Consider the following 27,181-nt stretch of genomic DNA (forward strand, 5'->3'; position numbering starts at 1 on the left):
TTTCTACGGTACTAATTGTGAAGACAGTTAACGATTCAAATGGGAAGTACATTTTCCGTAATCGCACTCCAGAGGTGCAAGAAACCATTTCAATGGTTTTACTATCCTCGCGCGTCACGAGTAATTTTCCAACCGACTACTCGATCTTCAATCGACGTTTCCCAATGGTATTTGTTATTTGCTCGACACCCTCTCCCAGGGTTTAGATTTTCTTCCATCGGATGCCCTTCTCGGATTGGAATTGTGTGACAGAATTCAGCATTTATTTCGTAGGAAATCAAATACTACAAATCCGTCGTCAAGTCAGTCACGTGCAAATTGTTTTGTTACTTTGACAAAATACTAGAGAGAACCAATCAATTTTATTGCAATGGTATCGTTACTGATAGACTGAATAATTGTACGAACATTTAGTGTCGCCAGTCGTTAATTTGTTTAACATATTCATGCACACTTCTCGTTTCTAGACCGGCCTTAGAAACGTACACTTTTTCAAAATGTTTCTTTGCTGATACGTGAAATTATATGAAGAAACAATGCTTACAAGGATTAATTAATAGTATTTCTATTAATTTTTAAACAAAAATTTAGGACGATCACAGCCAACATTTGTTTATCAGAACAGGAATCAATTGTCGCCATTTACCAACACATCAACCATGTCACAAATCAACTATAATAATAATATCGTTGCTAATACTCCAAGTAAATTCATACAATTAATGTTGCCAGACGATGCTTTGTTTAATAATAATATCGGTGTTGATACTCCAAGTAAACACACAAAAAATTAGTGTTATCAGCCGGTATGTTGTTTAATAACATAAAATTTATATGGGATCTCGTTTTGTGACTGTGTTTAACACTTTGAGTGCTAACCTAGTCGCCTCAAAAAGAAACCATAAATATAAGTTGAAATGTTAAGATTTATTATGCTAAGAGTACTTTCCAAACCTTTTAGCAAACTACCTAAATTTACATGCTAGACCGTTTTTGGAAGTGGAGGCACTCGAAGTGTTAAGGGTTAATATTGTCTAAAATAGTTATCCACAGAACCCATACTATTTTGACTAGAAGAAAAATGGAGAAAGTAGTTTAAATTTTAGTTAGAATTGTAACTTAGTAAAAAATTCTGAATTGTTAATTGATGCATTTGACAAATTAAATTTAACTCTAAAATGATTTCCAGTGTATTATGTTTTTATTTCACAATCTTAAAAATTTATCTTTGGAATTTTTCAGAATTTAATTGTTCTCAACGGAACAAATGAAATTGCTTTTTCTAACTACTCTAATTCTTCTCTTCTTCTTTCCTTCTCGACACCCCTTGGTCATTAACGACGATTGTGTGTTTCGTTGATTAGATTTCATCCCATATGTCTGAGGACTTTATGAATTTCAATAGATTTTCTCTGCCTTGTTTCGATTTATATAATTCGTCGATTTTATTAGGAATTTTGTATCTACTACGGAGTTCGTCTATTTGTTTCTTCTGATCATTCCCAATTGCGATTTTGAATCGTTACATCGATTTGTTTATTTTATTCTAGAGCAATCGCGTATGTTTGCTTTTTGAAATTCGTGTACGCTGGTAGACACGCTTTGTACATACATAGATACATTTAAATCGAGTAAGTTTCTAGATTCGAGAAATCTCTTGCTTAGTAATTACATACCGTTCGAAATGATCGACGCAACACTACACACATTATTTTTATAGTTTTTGTACAATATACACAGTGTTGGCCAAACTGAAGCTCGTAATCGATGTGTTCATGTACACATTAATATTATGAATAAACAAAAAATATATTGAATGAAACAATTTACATTGTGCAACATTACTCTTAACGATTATGTTACAGATTTTTATTTATATATTTATGTTTTTCTTAGAATTTTGCCACTCGCTTCATTCTCATTTTTGTTTATTTATTTTGCAACAAGCAAAACACACAAGCAAACTTTGAACTGTGAATTATCTAGCTAAATATTGCAAATAAAGAACGTATTTAGAATGGCAATTTAATTGTAATAATTATTTAATAATGTTACAAATAGACTACGGAGTTCATCTACTTGTAATAAAAATCAGTAGATCAAATTCTAAACAGTTAAAATATTCGAAGAATTTAAAAATACTTCTTTATTATTTTCGGATTGTTTTGTAACAATTGCTGAGAATAGAAATAAATGTGCAGCTCCTGCATCTTGCAATTAATGCAGATAATTCTACATTCAAATCCGCAGTCCAGTTATAATACCGTCCACAGTAAGTATAGTATTTAATATTTGTTACGATGATCGAGAACTTTTTAAATATTTTATATAAGCTCTATTCAAACTAAAACTTTCATATTCGACAACTTTTCTTTATCTGTTCTCATCGGAACGTATAACGTGAAGATGATTTTGAAAAGAGTTCTACGCTCCACACTTTAACTAGCCTATTAAAAAGTTCCATAACTTTTTCGATCCCTGGCAGTAACAATTTTCCAAATTCATTACTCAAACAGAAACTAAGCTCCCTTTCATCCTAGCGCAGTAACGGAGAAGCTATTACCAAGTTCCCACTAGGTAAAGTGTCTCCACCATCTCAAAACGAAATTCATCAAAACCGACTTCGAGTGGTTCGAATGTTCAACAGCCTGCGTCCTCCCAACAAACAAATTACTTCCACGAACCATATATGCACCTCCTTCTAAAATCATAATCACGTTACACGTGTTCTTTCGAGCTTCCTTTCGGCCATCACTGTAACTCGTAATGTACGTATTCGTGCACGGACTCGGTCGTTTCTAGGGCTGGATACATTAAGCGAAAGACGTACTTAATTATCAAGCATCAAAGGTTTCCTATGTGTGTTCTCGCTGCTCCCAACCGAGGAATCACCGAGCCACGTCAAAGACCCAAGGGGATCTCTTTGGTAGTCTAGCGTCTTGTCCCACGCTTTGCACAGTGGCGGGCTATATGAAATGGTCCAGCTCGTCGGAGATTCGAAATCTTCCCGCCTTTATCTGGCTGCACTGACATGGCACCGTGCTCTGTCCTTACCAGAGCAGGGAAGAGACCTATCGATGTCCTGAGCCAGCTTATCGCTGTCGGGGTTCACGTGGCAATCTCATATAAAGCTGGGAACGTTCACGAATCGTCTAAACCAAACCTCGACGAGAAACTGGTCACCGAACACACACACACACACACAGAGAGAGAGAGAGAAAAAAGAGAGAAAGAAAGAGAGAAAGAGAGAGAGAGAAGGAGAGAGTTGGGACACCGTCGGGACGCAGCAACCTGACATATCGAAACCGGCTAGGCGCCGCTGATCTTCGATCAGAGCGATTAATCCCGTGGCTCTCGAATGATTAATTGACCGACGAGGAGCGACAGGTGTGTCCGGATGATGAGCAGGCGTCGCGGCGCGGCGGTCGAAAGTTTCGCGTCCCCTAATGGCGGCTGGGCTCCTGACGATCGAGACGGACGTCCTCCATCCCGGATCACAGGAAGCTCTCGTTGGGGACGTTCGCGGCGACGTCGATCGCCTCGACGCCATGATGGTCGAGACATTCCGCAACGTCCATCTCGCCGGCCTTAATCTCGTAGTTGTTCACGGGGTCGCCGTACTGGCTCTGGTAGAACTCTTCGCGCATCATGTGGTTCAGGTTGCTGCAACGGAAGTAGAGGATCTCGCGGAACGGCTTCCGGAAGTCCCTGTTCAGCGTCGCGTAAATGATGGGGTTCAGCAGGCTGTTGCAGTAGCCGAGCCAGAGGAACAGGCTCGACAGGAACGCGGGGATCGCGTTCGGCTCGCTTAGGAACGGTCTGACCAGGGCCAGAACGAAGAACGGCAGCCAACAGACGATGAACGCGCTCATTATGATGCCCAGCGTTGTGCTGGCTTTACGCTCTTTCGCCAGATGGAACCTCAACTTCTTCTGATGAGGCGAGTGTGTCACGCTGCAGGTGCTGTTCAGGTGGTTCCTCACGATCGTCGACTTGGTCAGAGGCGGCGTGATCGCCGTCGACGACGACAGGATCGGCTTCTCCGGCTTCTGCAGCATCGGGCACTGCGACTCGTTGCTCTTCCGAGGCCTGCCCGCGAAACAGCGCACCGCGTGACCGCTGCACTGTAACAGAAACGACAAACGGGATTGTTCATTTGCTTTTGTTGTCTTACTCCTGTCTTGTAGTTGTCTAGCAACTCTTGTCTGTTCCAAATCTCTTTGTTCCTAACTTGTTTAACCTTCCGACAGTCGCGCTGTTGTACTACGTACATGTACCGGTCTTTCTCGACGGCACCCGAACATGTACCGCGTACAACAGATATACAGTAAGGAGCAAAACTGAGTCCACACTATTTGAAACAACATCACTTTTTTAAAATTAGATCAAATGACTTGAATGTTATCGAGAAGTTAGAAGGACTAGTTTATTAGACGAGGTGTAAACAATTTTTGAAAAATATTTGAATTGGTCGGAATCGCAAAAGAAATAGTGAAAGTTGGATTTTTCAGCTTTTTTACCTGAGCCTGTATTGAGAATTTAAAGAATGTGTTTGATTCGATCGAATAAATTATATCCATGCTGAAAATTTCACCGATATTGGTTAATTCGTTTACGAGTTATAAACGCTTAAAAGTGGGAAAATTGCCATTTTTCACGATTTTCGACTTAAAATCGCACTTTTAATCGTTTATAACTCGTAAACGAATTAACCAATATCGATGAGATTTTCAGTATGGATATAATTTATTCGAACGATTTCTTTAAATTTTCAATACAGGCTCAGATAAAAAAGCTGAAAAAACCAACTTTTACTACTTCTTTTGCGATTCCGAACAATTGAAAATAAAAAAAAAAAATGTTTTACAGTAAACTAATCCTTCTAACATTTGATCTAATTTTAAAAAAGTTATGTTGTTTCAAATAGTGTGGACTCAGTTTTGCTCCTTACTGTACGCCATTTCGTCGACACCTTCAGATCACCGGCAATGTTTTCATTGACACCAATTTTCGTCGACAGTATTTACTCGCTGACACGTTTAGATCGCCGACAGTCATTTCATCAACAATGTTTTCATCGAAAATTCGTGAACAATCACGTCGAATGGTCGACTTCTCCCGCGTGTAATGAACAGTATTCGTTCTATCTTGATACAAAAATTATTTGAAAACATTGTCGATGAAATGATCCTCGGCAATCTAAACGTGTCGGTGAATAAATATATATATTTTTATTTATTAAGCATTTGAAGTCTCGTGCAAAACGTAGTTTTGCTGTACAAAAATATTTGGTACAGTAATATACAGGGTGGGGCACTATAAACAGGTCACCTGAATAACTCGCTTGCTTTTGAAGATAGAAGAAAATGCATCAGACCAAACTTACTTGATATCGAGGCGCTTGTAATCTGTCATTAATTTTTTTATAAGTGGAGACGTCAATTCTTGTGATTATTCTTTTAAAAAGCTATGAATATATGTACAAGCAAGTGTGTTTTGTTCGCCGATTAACATGTCTGTACTTAAAGAAGGATATAATTTAATTTTCTGTAGTTGTCTTATTAATTTCAATGAGTAAATATCGTCGATGTAACTTGGTGTCGATGAGTGCATCGTCAGAGAGAGGTTAGGGTACGTCGACTTGCGGGGCCCTCGATTTTTATAATCGTGCTGTGAACTAACACGTCTTTTGAAATAGTGCAGACACAAACGGTTTGGCTTTTGCAAGTTTGGTAATTATTGTGAACTGAAGCGGTCAAGATCTATAACAGGCCTTGGTAACTGATTGTTCACGAGCTACCGACGCTCGAGCAGTTGCCCTGAGTTGCCCAGCCCAAATCTATAGTGTTCTACGCAGTACAACAGCGCTACTGCCGGAATACTAATATAGCTTTTATACTATATGAGGAACTACATACATTGCTTCCTTATGTTGGTTTAAAGGAACTGTTGGAAGATGGAACCGTAAGAGCTACTCGAGTGTTTGGTATATTGATTTATTGATTCGGTTGTGGTGGCTGACGTTGCCAAGTTTATGCTAACTGGAAAACAACATTCGTTTTCTGTGTTGAGTGAGCAGAGCTCTCACATCGTGGCAGTCATTTTGACTTTTGCTTCGTCTGAAATTTTCCTCTAGAAAAACTAAAATTCGGTCCACTATGTGATCCCCGAATATCTTTTTTAATTGTAAGAATGCACCAAAGATTTTATACGTAATTTGAATACTATTAAGTGATCGTCGGTATCCTGCAAGCGTCGTTTTCATATATACATTTGAAGGTCATATTACACATCTGACCTTATTTTTCCGAGAGTTATGGGATGCAATAGGAAAATGTATGGATGATCGATAACGTCGAACACTTCGAGTAAAAAGTAGCATTTGGAAAAAACCGCCTATATGATTGGTAATCACTAGACCGCAGATTTTATGCAGTGAATTAAAACCGTGAGCATATTACAAAATTTAAGAACATCAACGTATTAGTTTCAGCTTAATAAAGTAATTGGATGAAGGAAGAAATTTGTATGTGGCACCTATTTTTATTCCAATTACGTGTAAAATGCTATTTGCATTTCTAAAATTGAAAAAGGTATTCGGGGATTCACACTGATGAGACACGCTGCGTATAAAAGTACGTAGATAATCAATGAATTAATTGTAAAAGGGTTGTGACTGCACGAAGAAAATTCGAAAGAGCGTTCGAAGGATTTACAGGGAAGATTCGTATTTCCAACGGGATTTATGAGGGCAAGAAACATTCTAATTTCTGTAACAATAGGATTACAGACCGCAAGGTAAGTAACGATTGCGCTTCGTAATCTGCGGTTGCGATACAATGCTAGTAGAGTTCCTGAATCCTTCCGGAGAAACAACTCTCTGGTGGTTACCGGTGCGGCTAGCTACTGATAAACAGTTATCAGAGTAAACACGAAACTACACGCGTTGATAAGACCACGGTATCGTCTCGATGCGTGTAACGGTGTGCAACTTATTTGCATAATGATAACTGCACTGACGTACATAAACAAAGCTCGCGCATTTCGCGCTCGAGTAATAACTGCAAAGTTAATTTCTTACTTTACGCACTTTTTTTACTGAGCTGATAAATACATAATGAAATCTACATGAAATTGTCTCGAAATATATGTAGGACGATAATAGAAACGGTTCTATAAACAAGTTGTTATCGAATGAAAAAGAGAAAGTTGGGTTACCATGTAAGACAGAATAAAACAGTGCATTAGATTCAAAAGAAATATATAATTGTCTATCATTGGAGACAATTAAAGAACGATCGAAAAAATTCTACATATGTTTCAGTTATAATAGAAAGGATCGAATGACTTAATCCAGCCATGTATGCATTTATATATGCAATTCTAACTGGCATATACTTAATGAATTATGGATTATGAATGTTATGCATTTATGAGAATAACGAGCGAATGCAATTTAAAGCAACGGATACATTAAAAGAATTTTGAAATGTCAATGTTTCAATTTTAGCTTATTCAAATTATCGAGACAAGAATGACATTTCTGTTCGACTCCTATCTCATACATATATTACAGAAAATGTTTATTTTGCGTACAAATACACAATCTACCGATGAAAACGCAATTGTTTTCGATCAATGTAAGTTTTGAGTTAGTACAGAAAAATCAAAAGCCTCGAAGAACACTCGAGGAATGAAAAGTATAAAATATTAACGTACGCGAAAACTACGTAGCGTACAATGAAATACACGAGCCATTAAAATGGATTATTTCGAGCGAAAATATTTAAAACGAGCAGTAAAAATATGCGTGGAATATCGATATTTTCTAATAGGTTTACCGGTCGATAAACAATTCGATCTAATCGATATGTGACACGTGCGACATTCGTTAACCCGGCATTCAGCCGCGAACGATGAATATTCAAACGAATTCCTTGCACTTGAATCAGAACTTGCCGGTGGGTTCGTGTGTTTCAAAGGAGAACGATTCGACCGGGTCGACTTTTCGGCTAGTTTGAGGTCGGTTCGTTGCCCTGAAAACCTAATTGGCCGAATCGCGATCTGCACGAACAGGCGCAGCTCTATGGCGCTTTCGCGAGGATAAACAGATTAGCCCATTGAAACTCCGATGAGCTTGATTGCAAGGTCACTTTCCCGATTGGTTGTCAATTAGCGAGAGGGAATCCCTGGATAATTGACAAATTTGTCCCTTTACATATTGTGTTATTCCCGTAATGGATTCTATTGTGCAACCGGTTTCACGAGCGGGCAACGTTATGGCAGTTTCGCACACGTGAACCCTGTTCCTCGGATCACGCCATCACCTTATCATTTTGACGGTCGTGCATTTCTCTAGAAGAGACACTTAACTTGTTGCTCGGTAAACTATCGTAAAACACAAAATTTGTTCAGTTTTATTGTTTATTTCGAGCGTACCGCAGGCTGTTTTAAACGAATAGTTTAATTCGCCGTGATACCACCGAAAATGAAAAAATCACGTTTGCGTGACTCCGCTTGATAAACACTGACTCGAGGAAGTCACGCATAAGTGACACTGCTCGACAAAGCGTCAATGCCAGGTTAGAATAGATAAGGGGAGACAGATTATACAACAATGGTGAATGTGGTTTCTAAGGAGTTTTAATCAAAGATATTTGATTTTGTATGTTTTAGTAATTTTCGTTTAAAAAAAAAAGCTATCAAGTTTTCGTTCCTCTACGATTCCTGCAATGTTCTATTTTTCAAAGGATCTCGGGAAAATGGCCATATACAATTCTCCACTCACCAAAGCAATCTTCTTTCTCTCGTTCCAATTACTTTTTATTTGAAAAACGAACTTCCCTTTGCTTCGGATTTCTTGGAAAAATTACAACGACATATTCTCGTCATTTTATGTGGCCTTTATTGTTTCGCTAGTACCAAAGAATTTATTTAACCACTTCGTTATACCTGGACGAGATATCTCGCTACCTAGCACCAATATTTTGACATTATAGACGAATATATTTTATAACTAATTCTGTTTTGATGTCTAAAGGGAAGAAATAAATGCGATTTTTATTAATCTGTTGAAATTGATTTTATCTACTTCCTACACGATATAAGTCAAAACATGGTGTTACGCATAAAGCACCATTACACTACTGACAAAAACACCGTGTTTCCTTACGTTCTTCGTTTTCTTTGCATACGACGCAACGTTTTGTTTGGTATTTTTCCTTTGGCGTCTGCCATATTGTTGCAGGGAAGCATCAAGACTTCAATCGAAGCGGATGTTTTTCATTGCATTTGCTTCTTGCCCATAACATACCATAAGCGGCATAAGAAAGTATAGAAGAACGTTGTAAACATACAAGTTTTTCGGGTAAGACGAGACAGAATTCAAAATATTTAGTCTATAACGTCAAACCACTGGTGCTAGGTGGCGAGATTTATCGTCGGAAGCGTTAATCGGCCATTACAGAGTTCTATCTCTCGTCTTGTATTGTCATTCCCGAATTCTTCGTTTTTGCAGTTTTCTACACTTTCCGATGTACCTACCTGCAAAGTATTCCAGCGAAATTTGCAAAATTTTTAGTTTACGTGGAGTGAAGGTTTAAAAGTTTGTGTCGCTTGATGACCTGAAAAACTTTCAACGCGTTTTGCAAAGCGACATTTCTTCAGGCGAGCGCTGCAATTTCGCAGGAACTACTAAGCGAATCGGGTTGCAATTTGATCGTGTTTCACATCCGACTGACTATGGTTAGAGCCTTCAACTGTACTTACGTTGCACAAATATGTAATTTTATTCAAGATGAAACAGACGAACTTTGTCCGTAAAAATGAATTGTTCTTGTTTAAAGTGCCAAAATTTTGTTAATGTATGTATTTTTGGGGGACGAGTTTTCGGGGCATGGATCGTAACCACACTCATAAGCTGAAGTAAATAAAGGAAGATACTACCATACTCGTAAGATGAACATAACTTTTGAGTTTGTAACTTTGCATGAAGGAAACAGCCGCTACAAGAGCGCCAGGCAAAATCAATTTCGTTCGTGGAGGCTCATAACAGCTATAACTCTACAAGTTTTCAATAAAAATGCTTGTAAAAATTCTGGGTATTACTGCAAGCATATCGGAATACATATGCCAAGCACTGAGTATATAAAACGCTATAACTTTTGTAAAATAAAGTCGCACATATCGCATCCATCGAAAGCCTACAAAAATAGGTAATTTTTAAATATTTATTGTAGCAAAATTTAACGATGTAAAGTATTTTGTGTAACAACAGTTTAAGACCTCTTAATCGCGTCTCCAATTTCTCATTAATTCCTGCAGCTTCTCAAATCGATTATTCGCTGTTTTCGAAACTCGCGACCAACGCGGCATTGATAATAATGCAGAAGCATTCATGTAAATATTGAGGCGATTATTCTTCGATGTTGTTGCAGTAATAACTTAGTATCTGAATGTGACAGAAGCATACAACTGCTTCAAAAGAAATGAAAATTACAGATCGTAAGCTCTGTATTACATTCTCTGCCGCCTAGCTTGTACACACTCGGCAATGAAAACGAAAAAAGTTCTTTCTTCCTTTAATAATTTTAGAATGTTAAAAACATTTGTCAGTATTCTGAAATTCTTTGAAATGTTGCCAAGAGGGCTGAGAAAATGACTTTCTCTGATACAATGTTGCACGTAGAGAAGGACAACCTTTCCGCCGAGGAGTGTAGCATAACCAGAAGACCACTACTAATCCAATTACAAAACTTCTTTAATTTTCATTACTTTTTTATGGCACTTTCACCAACATATTCGTGGCATTTTTCTGATTAAAATAAAACCAAATACGATATAATTCCGATGACATTTACTTGTGCAATGAGCGATGAAAGTTACTTTCCGTTACAATTATATTAACGGAAAATTAGTGTAAATACGATCCGAACGATATTGTATTTGGTATCATTTTAATCAGAAAATTTCCACCAAAATATTTTGAATAATGATACAGCAATTTTTAGTGGCGCCTTACGGTCGCCATTCGAGCGCTAAGGGTTAAATGTTAGAGGTTTGTAAGGACTTATATCGGGAATTCACCGTACATCGTGTTTGAGCTTATATTAATCTCAAGATTCTCAGCTATCTGTTGGCACTACGATGATAAAAGTAATACCGTTAATACTCATTACACAGATTTCCTCAGTTTGTCAAGCCGTGGTCGAATCAGTTCTTGGAAAGAAATATGCTGCCTGCGAGAATTGAATTGCTGGCTTTCGATGTAAGCTTAACCGAGCAGTACTGTATCACTTTTTAGAGACACCTCGTAAGACAGCGCAAGCGGAGGCGTAAACAAACACCGACGAAAACGAGCGTCGGGACGCCTCGCGTCACGGAAAAGCAAGCCGGTCCAGGACGAGGGGGCGCTAGGCGGCCGAGAAAATTGTCGGCAAGCAAACGAACCGAAATGCAAATTAGTTTCCCGGGCCGCCCGCGCCCTTGCGAATGCAGATGACATTCGGGATAATTGAGAGGAGTGAAAATGCCCGCGGTGGTTTAAGACACGGACTCCCTTTCCCAGGGAACTGGCAAGATAGAGAAAACCCACTGGCTTTACGAGCTCGGTGACGCCATTCACCCCCGCACCTCATGGACCATCTTTCTCTCTCTCTCTCTCTCTCTCCTTCTCTTTCTCTCGTTGGGAATTAGCGTCTGCTCCCCTGATTATTTTTATCGTCGTTCCGAGCCTTTTCTACGTCCTAATTTTATGGGAGATTGTAATCTGGCGGGTGTTTAAATCCGAGCCATCCAGTTCCTCGGGGACCTCAGTACCTTTATGCGAACGAGATTTATCACCGCCGCGGAAATTGTAGATCCTGCACCGCAGGATTTTCTTCGTTTCTTTTCGGTGAATTTACTTTGAGGGAAAAGCTTTCGCGTACAGGGTATTCAAATTGATAATATCGCTCGGATGCAACCGAGGCGTTCGTGTGATTTGTGCGACAACAAGGATATCGTTGGAGTCAACGTTATAGGCAGACCTTGAACTGAATCTTAGCACGTTCGCCAGTGCCAGCGTCACATTCTGTATTTTCCGACTTTTCGCGGCGCAGACTCTTTGTCGAAGAGTCTATGAGGAGGCGTAAATTCTTCAACCGACGATCCTTTCGGACGATAAGGATGATAATTACGAGTGGAAGTTAATGTTACAAGGTGAGAACGGAACTATAACGGCTGGTCCGCGTGGTTGACCAGTTCCGGAGCCTAGACGGTTGTTGCTTATGCGGGAGTTGCAATTAGACTAAATTTTACCCCAACTACACCCCATACACTCGGGGCTCGGGGTGCGTTGGTGTGGAGTGGGGGTATTCGACGCGGAGAGTCAAAAGCGTTCGGGAAAAATGAAAAACTGGCATGATCTCACCCCTTTAAATCAAAGCTTAAACGTTTTTATTATGAATTATTTTTTTACGAGACTTTCACCAACATATTTGTGGGATTTTTCTGGTTAATATGATACCAAACACGATACAATTCGGATCACATTTACGTACACGAATTTTCCGTTAATATGATTGTAATGGGAAGTAACTTTCATCGTTCATTACACAAGTAAATATCATCGGAATTATATCATTTTGATATCCTTTGTATTAGAAAAATGCCACGAATATGTCGGTGAAAATCGTATGAAAAAATAATTAATTCTGGTCCCACACCGATATACCCGATTACAGGCAATGTCTTCAATATCTGCAATTTTAGCAATGTTTAATTTACTAACTTGAACTCCATTCGTTTGGTGAAGATATCATGAACAGACCAATTTCTATATATTATTGTTATTATCAGTTTAGCAATGAAAACTACTTTAAGCTGCAGCAAAATTTTCTATTTTATTATGCTTTGAATTTTGTGCACACAAAATGGATGCAGTCCAGGATCTAGTTGAGAGTATAACTTTATTATTAGAGAACGAAGCAATCGACGGTCCAGCCATATTAAGAAAAGCTACGCGATCTAACGTTCGACTAGCACAACAATGTAGATTGGTATTAAGGGGTACCTTACCGCTCTCATATTTGCCTGTGTATCGCCATGACGATTCGATCGTATCTACAACAAACGTTTTATGAAACACTTTCAGACTTGGTCATGTTAAAGATTCAAACGTTGTACTACGACATATGCGATATCACAGCGTAATGATTATTAAATGTCTTTGCCAAACTCGTGACAATCCTTGAAATCTCTGCAAAGAAACATAAACGAACGGAAAAGGAACAAGAATACAGTATTCTCAATGCTCGTGACGCTTGTAACTAACGACGTCCTTGTAGAAAGTAACAAGCGAGGTTGAATGAGTCTAGATTATCACTTATAGACAGATTTCTTTGTAAAACCGTGGGGATGAAAACGTGATTGTGAAGTTAGAGACAAAACACGATCTGACTGCCGGATTTGATTTATTCGCGACAAAAATGAGGTAGGTAAAATTTCAAAAACGGTAGAAGAAAAGAATTGAAGAATATCGACACGTTTTTGCAACTTATTACATTTATTCACGATAGAAACACACTTTCGTTTGGCTCTGGTTTCATAATATAACAAGAAAGCATCCTTATATCCAACTTTATCTACAATACACGTTATATTTTCTTTAGGGTATAAAATGTGATGAAGGTTTCAAACAAAATCTACCAAATATGCAGGTGATTCATTTCTGTTAAACTGAAATAAGATTTTATTTCTTAATATCAGTATTAATGTTCTTTTTTCATGGAGCTTCTACCAACATATTCGTTACATTTTTCTGATAAAAACAACACCAAACACGAGATAGTTTGGACCATGTTTTCTTGTTTAATTCGCGATAGGGTAAAACCTTGATTATCCGAATTAATCAGTGGGACACGAGTGTTTAGGTAATAATCTTTATATATTTGTACAATAAATCCTGATGTATAGAGATTACTTTAGATTGAACTATTTACATTAACATATTTGGGCATTCAGACACCATCGGTTCGGATAATCGAGGTTGTATCAAATCGTCAATTAAACAAGCAAATACGCTCCGAATTATCTCATGTTTGGTCTCTACTTAATTAGAAGTTAAAATTAGGGTTTCACAAAAAAATAATTAATAAAAAATAGTTTTTTCGTGTCAATCGAGTTGGGTTCTTGATGGGGTAGACCTCACGGTAATAGGGATGAATTTTCCACCAATATCGTGAACATCTCTATCCCATACATGAAGACATTACTGCATTATATTTTTAGTGAATGAAAGGACGCTTTTAATTACGTCGGGTGAAATTTCAGGCGTAGTCATCGGAGAATTGATTACTGCGAGAGAATAATGTATTTTTCTGGGCAAGAGGAGACAAAAGGTGTCACGAATTTGGATGAACAGGCCGCGGCTCGTTTACTTTCGTCTGGCAGCAGGCATGCACCGGCTAGGCTCGGATGATCGATGCGTAAGCCACTAATCTTGCAGCGTGTAACCCCGGAAACTTGGGCAAATTAAATTGGAAACGCAGAAACGGGATCGGGAGGAGACCGTTGCGTAGGGCGCGCGGGGTCACGGGATAGCACATACGGTGATCTAGCTCCCGAAACGGCCAGATCAGATACGCAGCGATCGATCGATCACAGTTGACGTCACCTCGCTTTATCTCCGTGCTATAGGAGAAAGACTGTAAGTACCGCGGGATTCGTTACTCCGCGATTTATGATACGACGGAACCCATCCGCTTCATTAACACTAAACCTGCAGCCACCGGTCAAATCACCGGTTTTATACGAGGGTCAGATACAAATCGAATCCTTGCTCTAATTCTGTATCTAAGCAGAATTTTTGAAAAATATTCGACGACTGTAAAAGTTTGTGCCCGATTTTCAGAATAGTCAAAATCTTTGAATCGTGGAAAACAAGAATTAGGCTGTAAAACGTTGATAGATGATTGTTTTAGGTTATGCATTAGGTTGCTTCATAACATTTGTATTCCAAAATCGGACATTTCACATGCAACAACCTAATAGAAATTGGTAGTGACCGTGTGAGCGGTTTGCCGGATAAATTGATTAACTATATCGTCCGAATTATCTTACTTTTGTGTATGAATAATTTTTCTGTTGCTATGCTTGTAAAGAGGTTGTTAAAAGTTTAATGTTGTAAGAACGAGCGATAGTGATAAACTTTTTGTGCATAAAAGAAAGTAAGTCATGTAGAATGGAAATCAAAAAATCTAGATCAACAAATATTTTGGTTCTGAAGTTAAAAACATTTCTTCCGACCCAGAATAGTTCCATTCTTTATGATTTTTTCATTGTATGCATACGAAACTGATATAATACCTCACGCAATTCTTAAATGTGCAGTAATTCATTAAATACAAAAAATTCAATAATTCAAACAAAAATTTCAATAATGGCGTAGCAATTTTTAGTGGCGCCTCAGAGTCGCCATTCGAGTGCTAAGGGTTAAAAATGGATGTACACAATTTCGATGGACGTCCTCTCCATTAATTTTGTGGAGTTAATAAAACTGTTATTTTGAAATATTTTCAATATAACCAGAAATATAATCTAAATAAATTCAATCTTGTTAGTCTTATAAGGCAACACGTGAGAGTTGGTTTAGTATTAAACGAATGCAGTCCGCATTTTCGGTTCTGAGTCTCTGCGGAATCGAGCTGGGAAGGTACGATGCTAACCTTGCTGCCTTGGAGTTTGTTTCGTAACAAACACACTGATTTTCGGTTCGAGGGGAACACGAAAATAGGATAACTTGTGTGTTGACCTTATTTGACACGCTCCTTGCACCATTTTTGGTTCACAATGAAACTCGTTTTTGGTCCAAGTGATATTTTTGTCATCGATAGATAAAGTGAAACGGTCTTGTTGGTAATTGCGGTTCCCATAAGTTGTCGATGTTATATTATATTTTAATGAAAAATGATCGCACTAGACTCATCAGTCGAACTCTAAAAATGATTTTGTATTATTTCCAACCTCTTAACGCCATTAAAACGGGAAGTAAATGGTCTAGTTAACTTCTATTTGTCGAGATCTGAAAGGAATTTTTATTTCGCATAAAGTTCGCCATTTGCTGATAATCAAAGCCGTATAAATATTTAAAGTGAAAATAATAGATCAACGAGGATTGCATCATTGGAAAACAGAAAGAATAATTTTAAGTGATTTTCACGAACAGATTTAGCTTAACCTAGAATCTCGATATACTTTTCGATAAGACTTTTTGTTCGACACATTACCATAATATATAAGAACGTTATTTTATCTGTCGCATAAATAGTATCCGCGTCCGTCGGCCATAAGATTCGTTAATTATTCAAACACTGAAGGAACACGCCTCGTAAATCAGCCCGATATCTTACACTGCTAGACTACGCGTAAAAAGTGCTTAAGCGGCACAATCTTTATGTCCAGCACTGTAATGTCACTTGAAATTCCTTATATAAAGATCCTAAAAGAGTATAGTGGAAGATACGTATGAAATATGCCGTAAAGAGACTACCGTTCCACATATGTAAGTTGTTGGTTTACATTATCTAAAAAAAAAAGTGTAGTAGAAGAGCGTCACACTGGATGATGATCCAGGACGTTATTCTTATGATCTTGGACAGATTAGATGATGCTAGGACTTCTTTGAGATCACGTGCATCCTTCTGTGGTCCATTGTTTATGAACCATAAGTTCCTTGATATACTAACGGTATCTACTCGAAAGTAACGGGCCACAAAAACTTTATGCGATGAAGGTAAAACTTTACGGCTAGTGTATCAGATAACTAATTTATTGTGTTCCTTGTTAGCCGTATACTTGGCATCAGATGCAACTATCTAAGCATGATGCTACTTTTAACGCAATTTGTTCTATAGACATTTAACCATCACTTGTTAATACAAGCATCAGTTTTTTCAAATTCAATGTATATTTAATACAGCTTTTAGAAATTGCTTGTGCTTGCTTTAGCTAAATTAATCACAACGGTTTCAGTTGTTTATAATAAATTATTAACTTTACCAGCAAATTTTTGTTCTATTTAAAACTGTTTTTTGGCCCAAACCGCAACGAAAAGTTCAGAGATCTGACCAAAGGTACCATTTATTATTTGCCTCATCAACCTGACTTTCTTTCACATGATTCGTGGAGGTATTAATGAAAATGAAAAATTTCATATGTCACCTCATCTAAACTACGTGATACGCACATGGCATGCTTTCATTGTATCTCAATTTAGACGGAAATCGAAGATATCGCGATTCGCCATCTGGTCGAAGAAATTTATCATGAATGCAACAGTGAATGTGATTGTGTACGAATATACATATATTATAAAATTTTTTGTCTTTAGTTATATACATAAAATAGCATACGGGGTGTCCCAAAAATGTTGTACTTCCTCGAAAGGGGTGAATCCTAAAGCCATATGACGTAACTTTTGCCTTTCCGAAAATATTCTCCGCGGTTTTGTTAAGGAGCTATTAACGAAAAACATGGGCCAATCAGAGCGCTGCTCTGAATGCGTGGTGTTGGCATTGGCTGAGCAGAAATCCGTCCGCTGTAGCAGCGCTTTGATTGGTCCTCGTTATTCGTTGATAATTCCTTAACAGAGCCGCGGAGAATATTTTCGTAAAGGAAAAAGTTACGTCGTATGCACTGAGGGATCACCTTTTCCAAGGAAGTACAAGATATTTGGGACATCTTGTATACCTTTCAGTTATTTCAATTTGCTTAAAGATGCCACGAGGTATCTTTAAAAAAAAAAAATTCCACAGAGAATTTCCGCAGAATTTCCGCGCAAGCAAGTGAAATCGAAGGGACGGTCCTAGCTGAAAATCTCGGGCGTTCGTTGATGAAAAGCACCCTATGACCTGGGGGCTACTGACGGGTCAGCAACAAGGGAAGATATCGGTTAGCGATTCCAGCCGGGCACCGGCATTGTTCTCAGAATCGTTGCGGCGAATTGAATCTCGCGAACGCAATATGTCCGTGTGCGTCGTGTGTAGTACAAGAACGACCGAGGTTTCCCCGGAAGATTTCAGCCGGAAATCCCCGTGAGACAACGCGTTGTCGGCCTCCTGAATCGTGATGGATGGCGCGTGGGAGCAGGCTTGAATCCCGATGAAAATTCATTGTTCTCGGCCATCCAAACGCGCATAGCCTGTCTTCGATCGTGCCGACCGTAAAATTTCTGGTCAAACTACGTCACCGCTGCATAAAGGGTTCATTCCGGAAGTAAGAACGTATGGGTGTCCAGCTGTTTTTGTTCGCGCCGCGTTTGTACGCTGGCCGACCGTGCGAGCTCGCGATTTACGCTTCCGCGGAGAAATTCAAAGGTGTTGAACTCGAATTCAAATTTCTTTTCATTGTTGATCGATTCGAAACGGCGAATGATGTTTCCTCCTCGAGACGTAAGACTGAATTTTTCTATCGTCCTTTTGCTGAGTGTCCTAAAATGATTCCTTTACTTTCTAGAAACAGTTAAAATCAAACAGACGATTTTTAATTCGAAGCTGCAAATCTCGGTTAAACGAAATCGCAAAATAATCGATGATTTCTGGTTTTATGCGGGAAGATAGTTGATTTCGACTGGTATACACGTAATCGTTAAGCAACATTTTTGAAAACACTTTACGATGATTCCTCTACTGTCTGAAAGCAGTTATAGTGAAAAGGACGAAGTTTACTCTGATGTAGCATAGCTCGGCTAAATAGTCATACAGCATTAACTTTGGCTTGCACAGTAAGATAGTTGACTTGAACCAGCATAAATGCAATCTGTTTAAACAAATTATTGAACTGCTCTTTTTATTGTTATAACTTTGCCGGAAGGCAATGCAACTAATATTATGGGAATTGTCTGAAAGTAGAGCTACTAAATTTTTCAGCATGGTCCCATTTGTGGTCCGTAGAATAAAAAGTATCGCATATTAAATCTTGTGTTGTGCTATTTTCCGAAACATTTCAGGTTTCGTTAGTATGAACTATAAACATTGTAAAATCTCTATAAAATTAATTTCGTTTTGACGGCGATTACAAATAGATTATATGTACAAGCGACTGGGTAGTCGAGGAACTTTGAGGAATGACTTTCTTTTCTGAAAATTCTTTTCAGTGACTATGAACTTGATAAAGCTCGGGCGGAGCGAAGAACCCGAGTGAAGCAGATGCGGAGGTGAAACTTCTGCAATTTCCTTAAAAGTAGGATTCTCCATCGTGGGGTGAATTAACTAGGCGCAGATTTGAGATTAAGTAGATTTAAACGTAGAGATAATTTCTCGCTGTTACGATTTATGTCTGAACTATTAACTCTTAATGATATCTTTTTTAACATGTTTAGTGTCATTTAAAATAGACTGTAAATGAAACAATTGTTTTCATAATTATATACACACTTGTAGCATAGCAAATAAACAACTGGCTAACAAAAGTAAACCTATGAATCGATGTCTGAATCATTAAAGTATATAAATAATATTTAGAAAAAATCACGAGTAACACCATCGTGTCACGTTTGAAACGCGAAGCTATCTTTCCTGCAGAATCCTGTAGAATCTCGATGTCATTGAAGTCCGTTGTACTCATTAAGGGGGCCGGCAGGCATTTGGCCTTGACTGTCACGCTATGTTACGCTGTGCCTTTTTTTCTAGACATTTCACGTCTTAAATAAGTAAGTAATCAATTAAAAATGCATACCATCGTGTTTGTACATGTCTTTGCTACGTCTGTCCAGAGCCTTTTTTTCGATACGAACACTAAATCTCTCGAAATTAAGAGAATCTCTCTGCGGCAGCCATCTTGTGACGTCATACTTCCTTCAGAAAGCGAGTTTTCTGCCGAATATTACAAATTACTCCACGATGAGGTAGAAACTCGCTATTTGGGCTCTGGACAACAAATTTACGAACAGGAAAAGTAATCCTCACGAAACAGATTCCAGTGTAGTTTTTTCTTTGTATTTGTTAATCCTAGAAAAGTACCCGAGTTAGGACACAATCAATCAGAACACGTACACTCCCGTCCACAAATCATCGGACATTTATTTTCAGCAAATTGGTAATTAGGGCAAGAATACAAGTTTCGGGCTTGATTTTATTGTATGATTTTGTTATATGCAGTAATTATACGATAATATTTGAATGCAAAATTGAAAATATACATTTACAATTTGAATAAATGTTGGAAAAAAGAGATTGAGAATTGTGGGACGAGTTCGATAGAATAAGAGAAGCGTGCCCAAAATCAAAACAGTGCTTATGGACAGCTCTAGAAGAAAAATTCAAAAATAATTATCCCACTAAAGTTTAAAAAATTAATCGACAGAATGCCACGTTTAGTTCAAGCGGATATACTGATTACAAGAAAATATGAGATATTTTGGTCAGATCTTTGATTTACATGTTCTCTACAAAAATATTAACGAGTACCATTTTTATTTCATAATGTAGGTCCTTTAATAACAAAATATAGTCTGCATCCAAATCTTGATAAGTGTCCGGTAACTTATAGACGGGAGTGTATCTGTAGGACACAGCAGCACAGTGCTGTATAATGCAGAAAGAGCGACATGATTACCCTCTACCGATCAACGTACGAAGGTGAACGAGATTTTCATAATTGGTGAAGGTGCCTCTGGTGCCATAGGTACCATAATTGGTTCCTCTACAGTGTTTTCATACTGACAACGCGGAGATTGCGTTTTTCGTAAGTTTCGTCATTTTGGCAACGAGGGTGCGATGTGACTGAAGCTCCTCAGAAAACAAGCTTAGTCATGGATTTTGAAGTCAATCAACTAGAGGGTCACATTAGGCTCCTGGCCTAATCGAAAGGTGACGGTGCAATTTACCCCCTGTTACCATTTCTGGCAACAGTCCGCGCCCTCCCTAATTCCAAACGGAGATAGACGAGAAATCCCCAGGTGTACCAGGTGCGGCTCTCCCGGTCAAATCAGACTAAATGTCATAATGTTTACACGAGCCTGCCTACGGTGAAGGTCAGAATCATGAGCTTGTCCAATAACGTAGTACGCATCAGTTTGCTTGACATTGTGTCACGACGCGAGAACGTAAACCATTACTTTTTCAACCTTTCTTTACTCGCCGCTCCCAACAGCCGAGGCTGTTTTTATTCGGCACACATTTTGGACAAAACATCTGTATTATGAAAATTTCTCTGTCATTATACAGTTAGGAACGAAAGTGTTGGCATACCCGGATTTTAATTATACAAACGCATATAAATTAAAGAAAAAAAAAACAACATAATATTAGGTTAATTTTCGTATTAATCATAACTACTGGATCCATAATTTTAGAATATTACAACACATTTTAGATTACATAAGTACATAACAAAAAAGAATGGAATAAAATAATTAGTGCATTCCGCGCCAGACAGACTGGTTGTAGTTACGAACAATAAAGGATTACATGCGACATATTGGCCGCGTACTCGAATATCGATATCGATTTTGTGTCATATAAATGTGAATAGATGCTAAAATAAAAATAGCTTTTCAATTTTGTAGGATATTATTCGATCCTGTTTAATCCTATCTTTTTGTGGTTCACGTCAATCTGTTTTCAATTTTCATCACCACACATTTATTTTTCACTTTTTAATTTACCGATATTTAATAATGTCTAAGAAGTTGGTTTCTATTCACAACATTAAAAAATGTCTTAACTTAATTCCATTATTGAAGATTTTGTGTATCTCGACTCTTTTAATTAATGATTATTTAGTTTTCCATTTCCACTACAGTGATACAGAGTTCTAATCAATTCTAGTTTTTTAATACTGTTTCATATATTTTATTTTCTTTGTAGTTCACATCAACAATACCTGTCATTACATCATGAAGTCTTTCCTTATACGAAAGAAAGAAGATCCTCTTTTCTGCAATTTCAACTAACCATCTGTTATTTACTTCTCTAATTCTGTTAACGTGGCGTAGTATAATCACAATAAATTCTGGCTTTAATACATGTATTTTATATCTTTGTATTACTTCTTGTGACGTTACGGTTAAGTATGGTTAAATTCCTGCTGTTCAAATAGCGCAATCTTTTCCCTTGTCTCGTTCGTTTTCATCTAGTTCATTTTCCGCGCTGCCCATTCCTGCTTATTAACACTAGAACTACTATGAACTAATGAAATTTTCAGAATATATAATTGACACATATCTACTGAACGAACATCTTAAATTTTCAATATAAACAATTTTAAAATTTCTTTTATGTATCATTTAGTAAATTGATCCTTCCACCTCCTTAATCAATTCCTTTTATCCAACAACAAAAATACTTTACCTTACGAACAAGCAGAATAAATGAAAACCAGAAGTTATGTCAATTCGCAAGTCAATTCTGAAAAAGTTTATTATTAACACTTTGAACGCCCAAACTAGAAACCCCAAAAATTCTATAAAATCAAATTAAGTTATTTAATGAAAGAAAAATTGCAAAAAATTAAACGAGTGATCCTCCAACTTTCTTGCATGTTACAGATCCTAATCAAGTTTAGTACAATGAATGTATCAACGTAAAAATTCATTTTAAAACCTGCACAAATAATTCCGTCACCGAAATATGGGTGACGCGGCGCCGAACGTGTTAAAAAGTATTTTGTTGTAAAGAGCGTCCAAATGTTAATACCAGCCTCCCTATAAAAAGAACAGTTGAATTTCTCTTATTTTTTCAACTGTTTCAAGTTGCAGTGTTAAAGCCTTTAACGTGTGAAAGCAAGATTACACAGCGAGAAAGTGTCGGTGTCGACGACAGTGTTCGAAATTAGATAGGTGAGTAATGTGGTTGGTGCTCGTCGAGGAAATTGATTTAAATCGATGGGTTCGCAAGGTCACGATACACGTCGAATCTAGCTTACAGAGATTCCCTCTTCCGTCTTCATTTGCAAGCCACAGAAGGAGTTTTCACTTGGCCGCGTTTCTATACGGCCGCGAATAAATCTGCGCCATTTTTGCCGCGCCTTGCCAGCCCCGTGCTCCCGATGGAAAATGGAAAATATCGCCGAACGCGGATAGTAAATTGGAATAATGCGTCACCGGAGGTTACCGGGCTGCGGTAACTATACCACCGAACGGATTTAATCTCTTAAAGCATTAGTCGTCGGGTGAATTCTTTCGCTCGTATTTCCAGTGTTTCCAGATTTATCAACTGTTTCCCAGCCATTTCTTTCCGAAGCTGGAATGCAGTTGTATTAAACTGTTGAAAAAATAGAACGTACAATGTACACAGTAGCAGACTTCTGGGAAAACCGTTTATTGAGTGCGGACATTTCCAAGCAACTGATTGAACCAATTTTCGAATTTCTATGAAGGAAATATTTACAGTTATTTTTTAATTTTTCAGTCTATTTAATGCTACGAAAATATGCTGTATATAAAATGAGTAAATAACGGAGAACTAAAATACATACAATTATTCAGTTTATATATCTAATATTCATGGAACTCAGTGGGTTTATCAATGGAATTTAGTTGATCTATACATTTATGATTCGATGGTTAATAAATTATTACGAGCCAGGGCCGCGAGCAGCGTGAGAGGCCGGCGAAGGGTTATTACCCCAGGAATATGGTTTCAATTTGTTAGTTAGATGTAACAAATCTGAAATAATTGTTTCCAAACAATTAAAATCAAAATGAATAATCAACCTGAAAGTCACCTTTCCTTGCGCGTGAATTGTAGGACGCGGTACAAGTAATTACCGAAACGTAGGACACATGCCGTTTAATCCTGATTCGCAATCATTAAGTGTGTAATTAACAGTAGCTTGTTGATAAGCGTGGTAGTCCTCTGGCAAATAAACGTAATTTACACGGCGAAACGTTAGCTAGGAGAAACACGGAAGGCGGTGTGCCATGAAATGCGGGTCGAAACTCTGTCACTGGTTCGTTTGCTCATTGTTTAACGGGCAAGCTGGCCATAGAGAACAGAGAACTGGAAAATACATTTCAGATTGTGGAACCTCCAAAAAGGACATCTCCTGAACTACATTCTGTAGAAATTCTATATAAAAATATTAATTATTGTTGTCATAGTAGCAATCAGCGCGAGGGGTCTTTAGAAATGTTCAAAGTCGTTTTTCTCGAAAACGAAACCTGATACGCAAAAACTTTATTCCACAATTTTGTCTTACATAGAACACCGTCTGTATAGATAACAATTTATAGACACTGCAAGCTCTGAAATGAAAAATTATGCGACTTTCTTACACTATGGGACAATACCTAAGCCAACGGCACGTACGGATTTTTTAAAAGAATAATCTATTATCAAACGGCGAGACAGTAATCGGCATTTCTTTTAATATTATGTAAAAATGAATTATCCAATCGAAACTTACTAAGAATATTACTATGAACTATCATGCAAAATTCGAAACATATCCGACAAAAATTCACTGAATTGTCTATCCACCCAGTTTAGAAAGCTTGGTTTCGAGAACAATGCGTTTAACTTTTTGTTCTTAAGGGATCGTATTTTAACATTCTAAGGGTGCATTCTAGGAACTGCGAACACCAAGAACATATTCAGATTCTTCCAATCCATCACAGGGGTTTCCTTTCTCGAGTATAAATATATTTTCTCCAACGGTTGCATTATTATTATTATTATTATTATTATTATTATTAAAATAAAAGGACGAACGTCTTGAAGTAACGAAACTGACAATGTGGTGCCATGACCATCGATGAGTTTACGATTGGAACTTCCGACGTGTACACATGTGTACGTGCAGTCTTTTATCGTTTTCATAAACCGAATTCCAGAGTCCTTCAGCTTATATCTCGACATTTCATAAGGTAAAGCTGGGAGCTTTCGTTGTGGAAGCAGAGGTGAATGTAAACTTCAGTGTAGAACCACACGCTACAGGGACCTTTGATGAAATCTGAAGTCTTCTCATGAACGATACATGAAACTGAGACACTGATATAAACATAGATAACGTACGAGCACTTGAGGTTACACCGTTAGTTACACACGTACATCTTAATTGAATATCGTCAGAACGACACAAATATTACTTATTTTTCTATATCAGACAGATGTGTCGACGAATTCTAAGCTGTCGGATTAATCTTGAATACAATCATTCTTTTACAAATGATTAATAGAAATTACATTGGTCTCGATTGGACCTACGATAAAGTCCAATGTGCATTGTGATACAACTTTAAACCAACAGAACACATACAAACAAAAATATTAACTTCCCTTTCGATTTCTTTGTTAAAATGTAAATTTGAACCTGTTAGAAACATGTCTTGACTGGGTACAAATAAGGAGACAGTAGTCTGGACAGTTTGAGGTTACCCTTTATTGCTTCGTGCTGTGCTATATTCTTACTGACTACAGTGATTTCTCTATATATGTCGCCAAGGCCTGGACGATAAACGTAAACCCCGCGAGGGGCCAGGAAGCTCGAAAAGCCTCAGACGCCGAGGAGTGTAAACATAACACTGCTCGAGTATGTCTCCTGGACGATATACGACGCTGGCAAGACCCGTGTTGTTGACATATATCGAGAATTCACTGTACTCCCGCGCGATCTCCACACACACCGCCATTGTACATCAGATGGCGCTGCCGTTTGCCGGTCGTACCAATTCACAACAGAATCTATTACGACATGCCAACGTCAACGACCATGTACTTATAACTAGAATGCAGATCTTTATGCAACAAATGTGAAACAATTGAAAGAAACAGAGGCAGAATGAAATTGTACTGTCCCTTTCAATGATTCAATTAAGTCGAAGATTCTTCTAACGTCTTCACAGTCTTGTATTTTGCTCATTTGTTTCTGTCACAAATGCACAAAATTCGCAGTCTACATATAACCGATTCGTTTCTTGTACATCACCATGGTCTCTAATGACCGTGATGTTAACAAGACCTTCATAAATGAACAATTTGAAAATGAAGATGCATAGAAGCTCTTCTATGGAAACTAAGAAGTCATGATACTAATTGTAAGGGGTAAAATACCCCTTCATCTTGAACAGTAAAAAGGCGGAATGAAAAGTTGAGTCAATTGGGTGTGCAAGTTATATTTACACTGTGTGACAAAATGACAGCACACATTGAGATTTACATGATTTTAATTATCTTGTGTCTATGTTATACATACAGGCGTGCCAAAAGCTAGTGATAACATGGAAAATGTATATATTCACCAGTTTTTACCACAAAAATGTAAACAAATGCAAGATGTGCTACCCTTTTGTCACACAGTGTAGTTCGGTTCGCCAAAACGGTCGAGGACGTTTCTAGAATACAACGGGCAACCAAAAACGCTCTTTCCATGGAAAGATCAGTCGGATCAATGAAAAATACGCTGAAGGTGGGTTGTGTGCGTGTAGGTAGCACACGGCTGACCTCCTAATGGATATCCTGCGCTCCATGAATGCAAGGATCGATCAATAAAGAGCGATGGCCCCGAATGAGTAACCTTCCTCGCCTCCCGTTCACTGGTTCTCTCAACGACGGAGTGTCGTTTGATTGACGGTTCACCTCGATACGGGAATTCCCTTAGAAAATACCGTAATTTGCTCGGGCTTCGCTCAGCCCCGTTCCCGCGGAGACTATCCGAGTCCGATTTAGTTTTCATCATTCTATAATTAACGCTAATGTCCGGCCGTTGATCGTATTAAGTCATGAATAATCAATCGGAATTGGGCCCCCCGGCATTCCCTTCGCGTTAATTATTATGCGATCGGCCAACTGAGCAGACTTATAGCCGGCCTTGCGCGAAAATGCATAATGACCGGCTGATTCACTGCTGTCCCGGTGGGATATTCGTTAATTCTGATGAAATAGAACAGTAGTATATGCAGAGTATTTAGTTATTTATACTGGGTCTTCGGTATTATATGACAGAATGTTTAAGGGTTGATTCTTTAACCCCTTGCACTATAATTTATTTTACGGTTTCAGTGATCAGAGCTTCTTTGTCGTTCGTAATTTCCTAGAACCAAATTCATTGCAAGTGGCAGGAGCCAAATATAAATTTCTTGCTTACTTTAACCCCTTGCACTACGATTTATTTTACGATTACAGTAATTATTTAGTACTTCTTTGTCGTTCATAATTTTTTAGAAGAAGGAGGAAGGTTTAAATATTTATAATTAGTTATCCTG

General features: G+C 38.0%; 1 protein-coding gene across 2 annotated transcripts in view; it reads right to left on the reverse strand.

The window, feature by feature from the left end:
* Positions 1 to 988: 988 nt before the first annotated feature.
* The window catches only part of 5-ht7 (5-hydroxytryptamine receptor 7), a 149,316-nt gene continuing 123,123 nt past the window's right edge, over positions 989 to 27,181 (reverse strand). The window contains exons 5-6 of one of the 2 annotated variants that reach the window (XM_076787071.1): positions 13,057 to 13,101; positions 989 to 4,124 (exon numbers count right to left, since the gene is read on the reverse strand). In XM_076787071.1, the coding sequence (XP_076643186.1) occupies positions 3,495 to 4,124; positions 13,057 to 13,101 (675 nt within the window). In that variant the 3' untranslated portion in view covers positions 989 to 3,494. The remainder of the gene's footprint in view (positions 4,125 to 13,056; positions 13,102 to 27,181) is intronic. The other variant, XM_076787072.1, reaches the window with a different exon arrangement.

This window comes from Halictus rubicundus, chromosome 4 (assembly GCF_050948215.1).
Source record: "Halictus rubicundus isolate RS-2024b chromosome 4, iyHalRubi1_principal, whole genome shotgun sequence".
Taxonomy (NCBI): domain Eukaryota; kingdom Metazoa; phylum Arthropoda; class Insecta; order Hymenoptera; family Halictidae; genus Halictus; species Halictus rubicundus.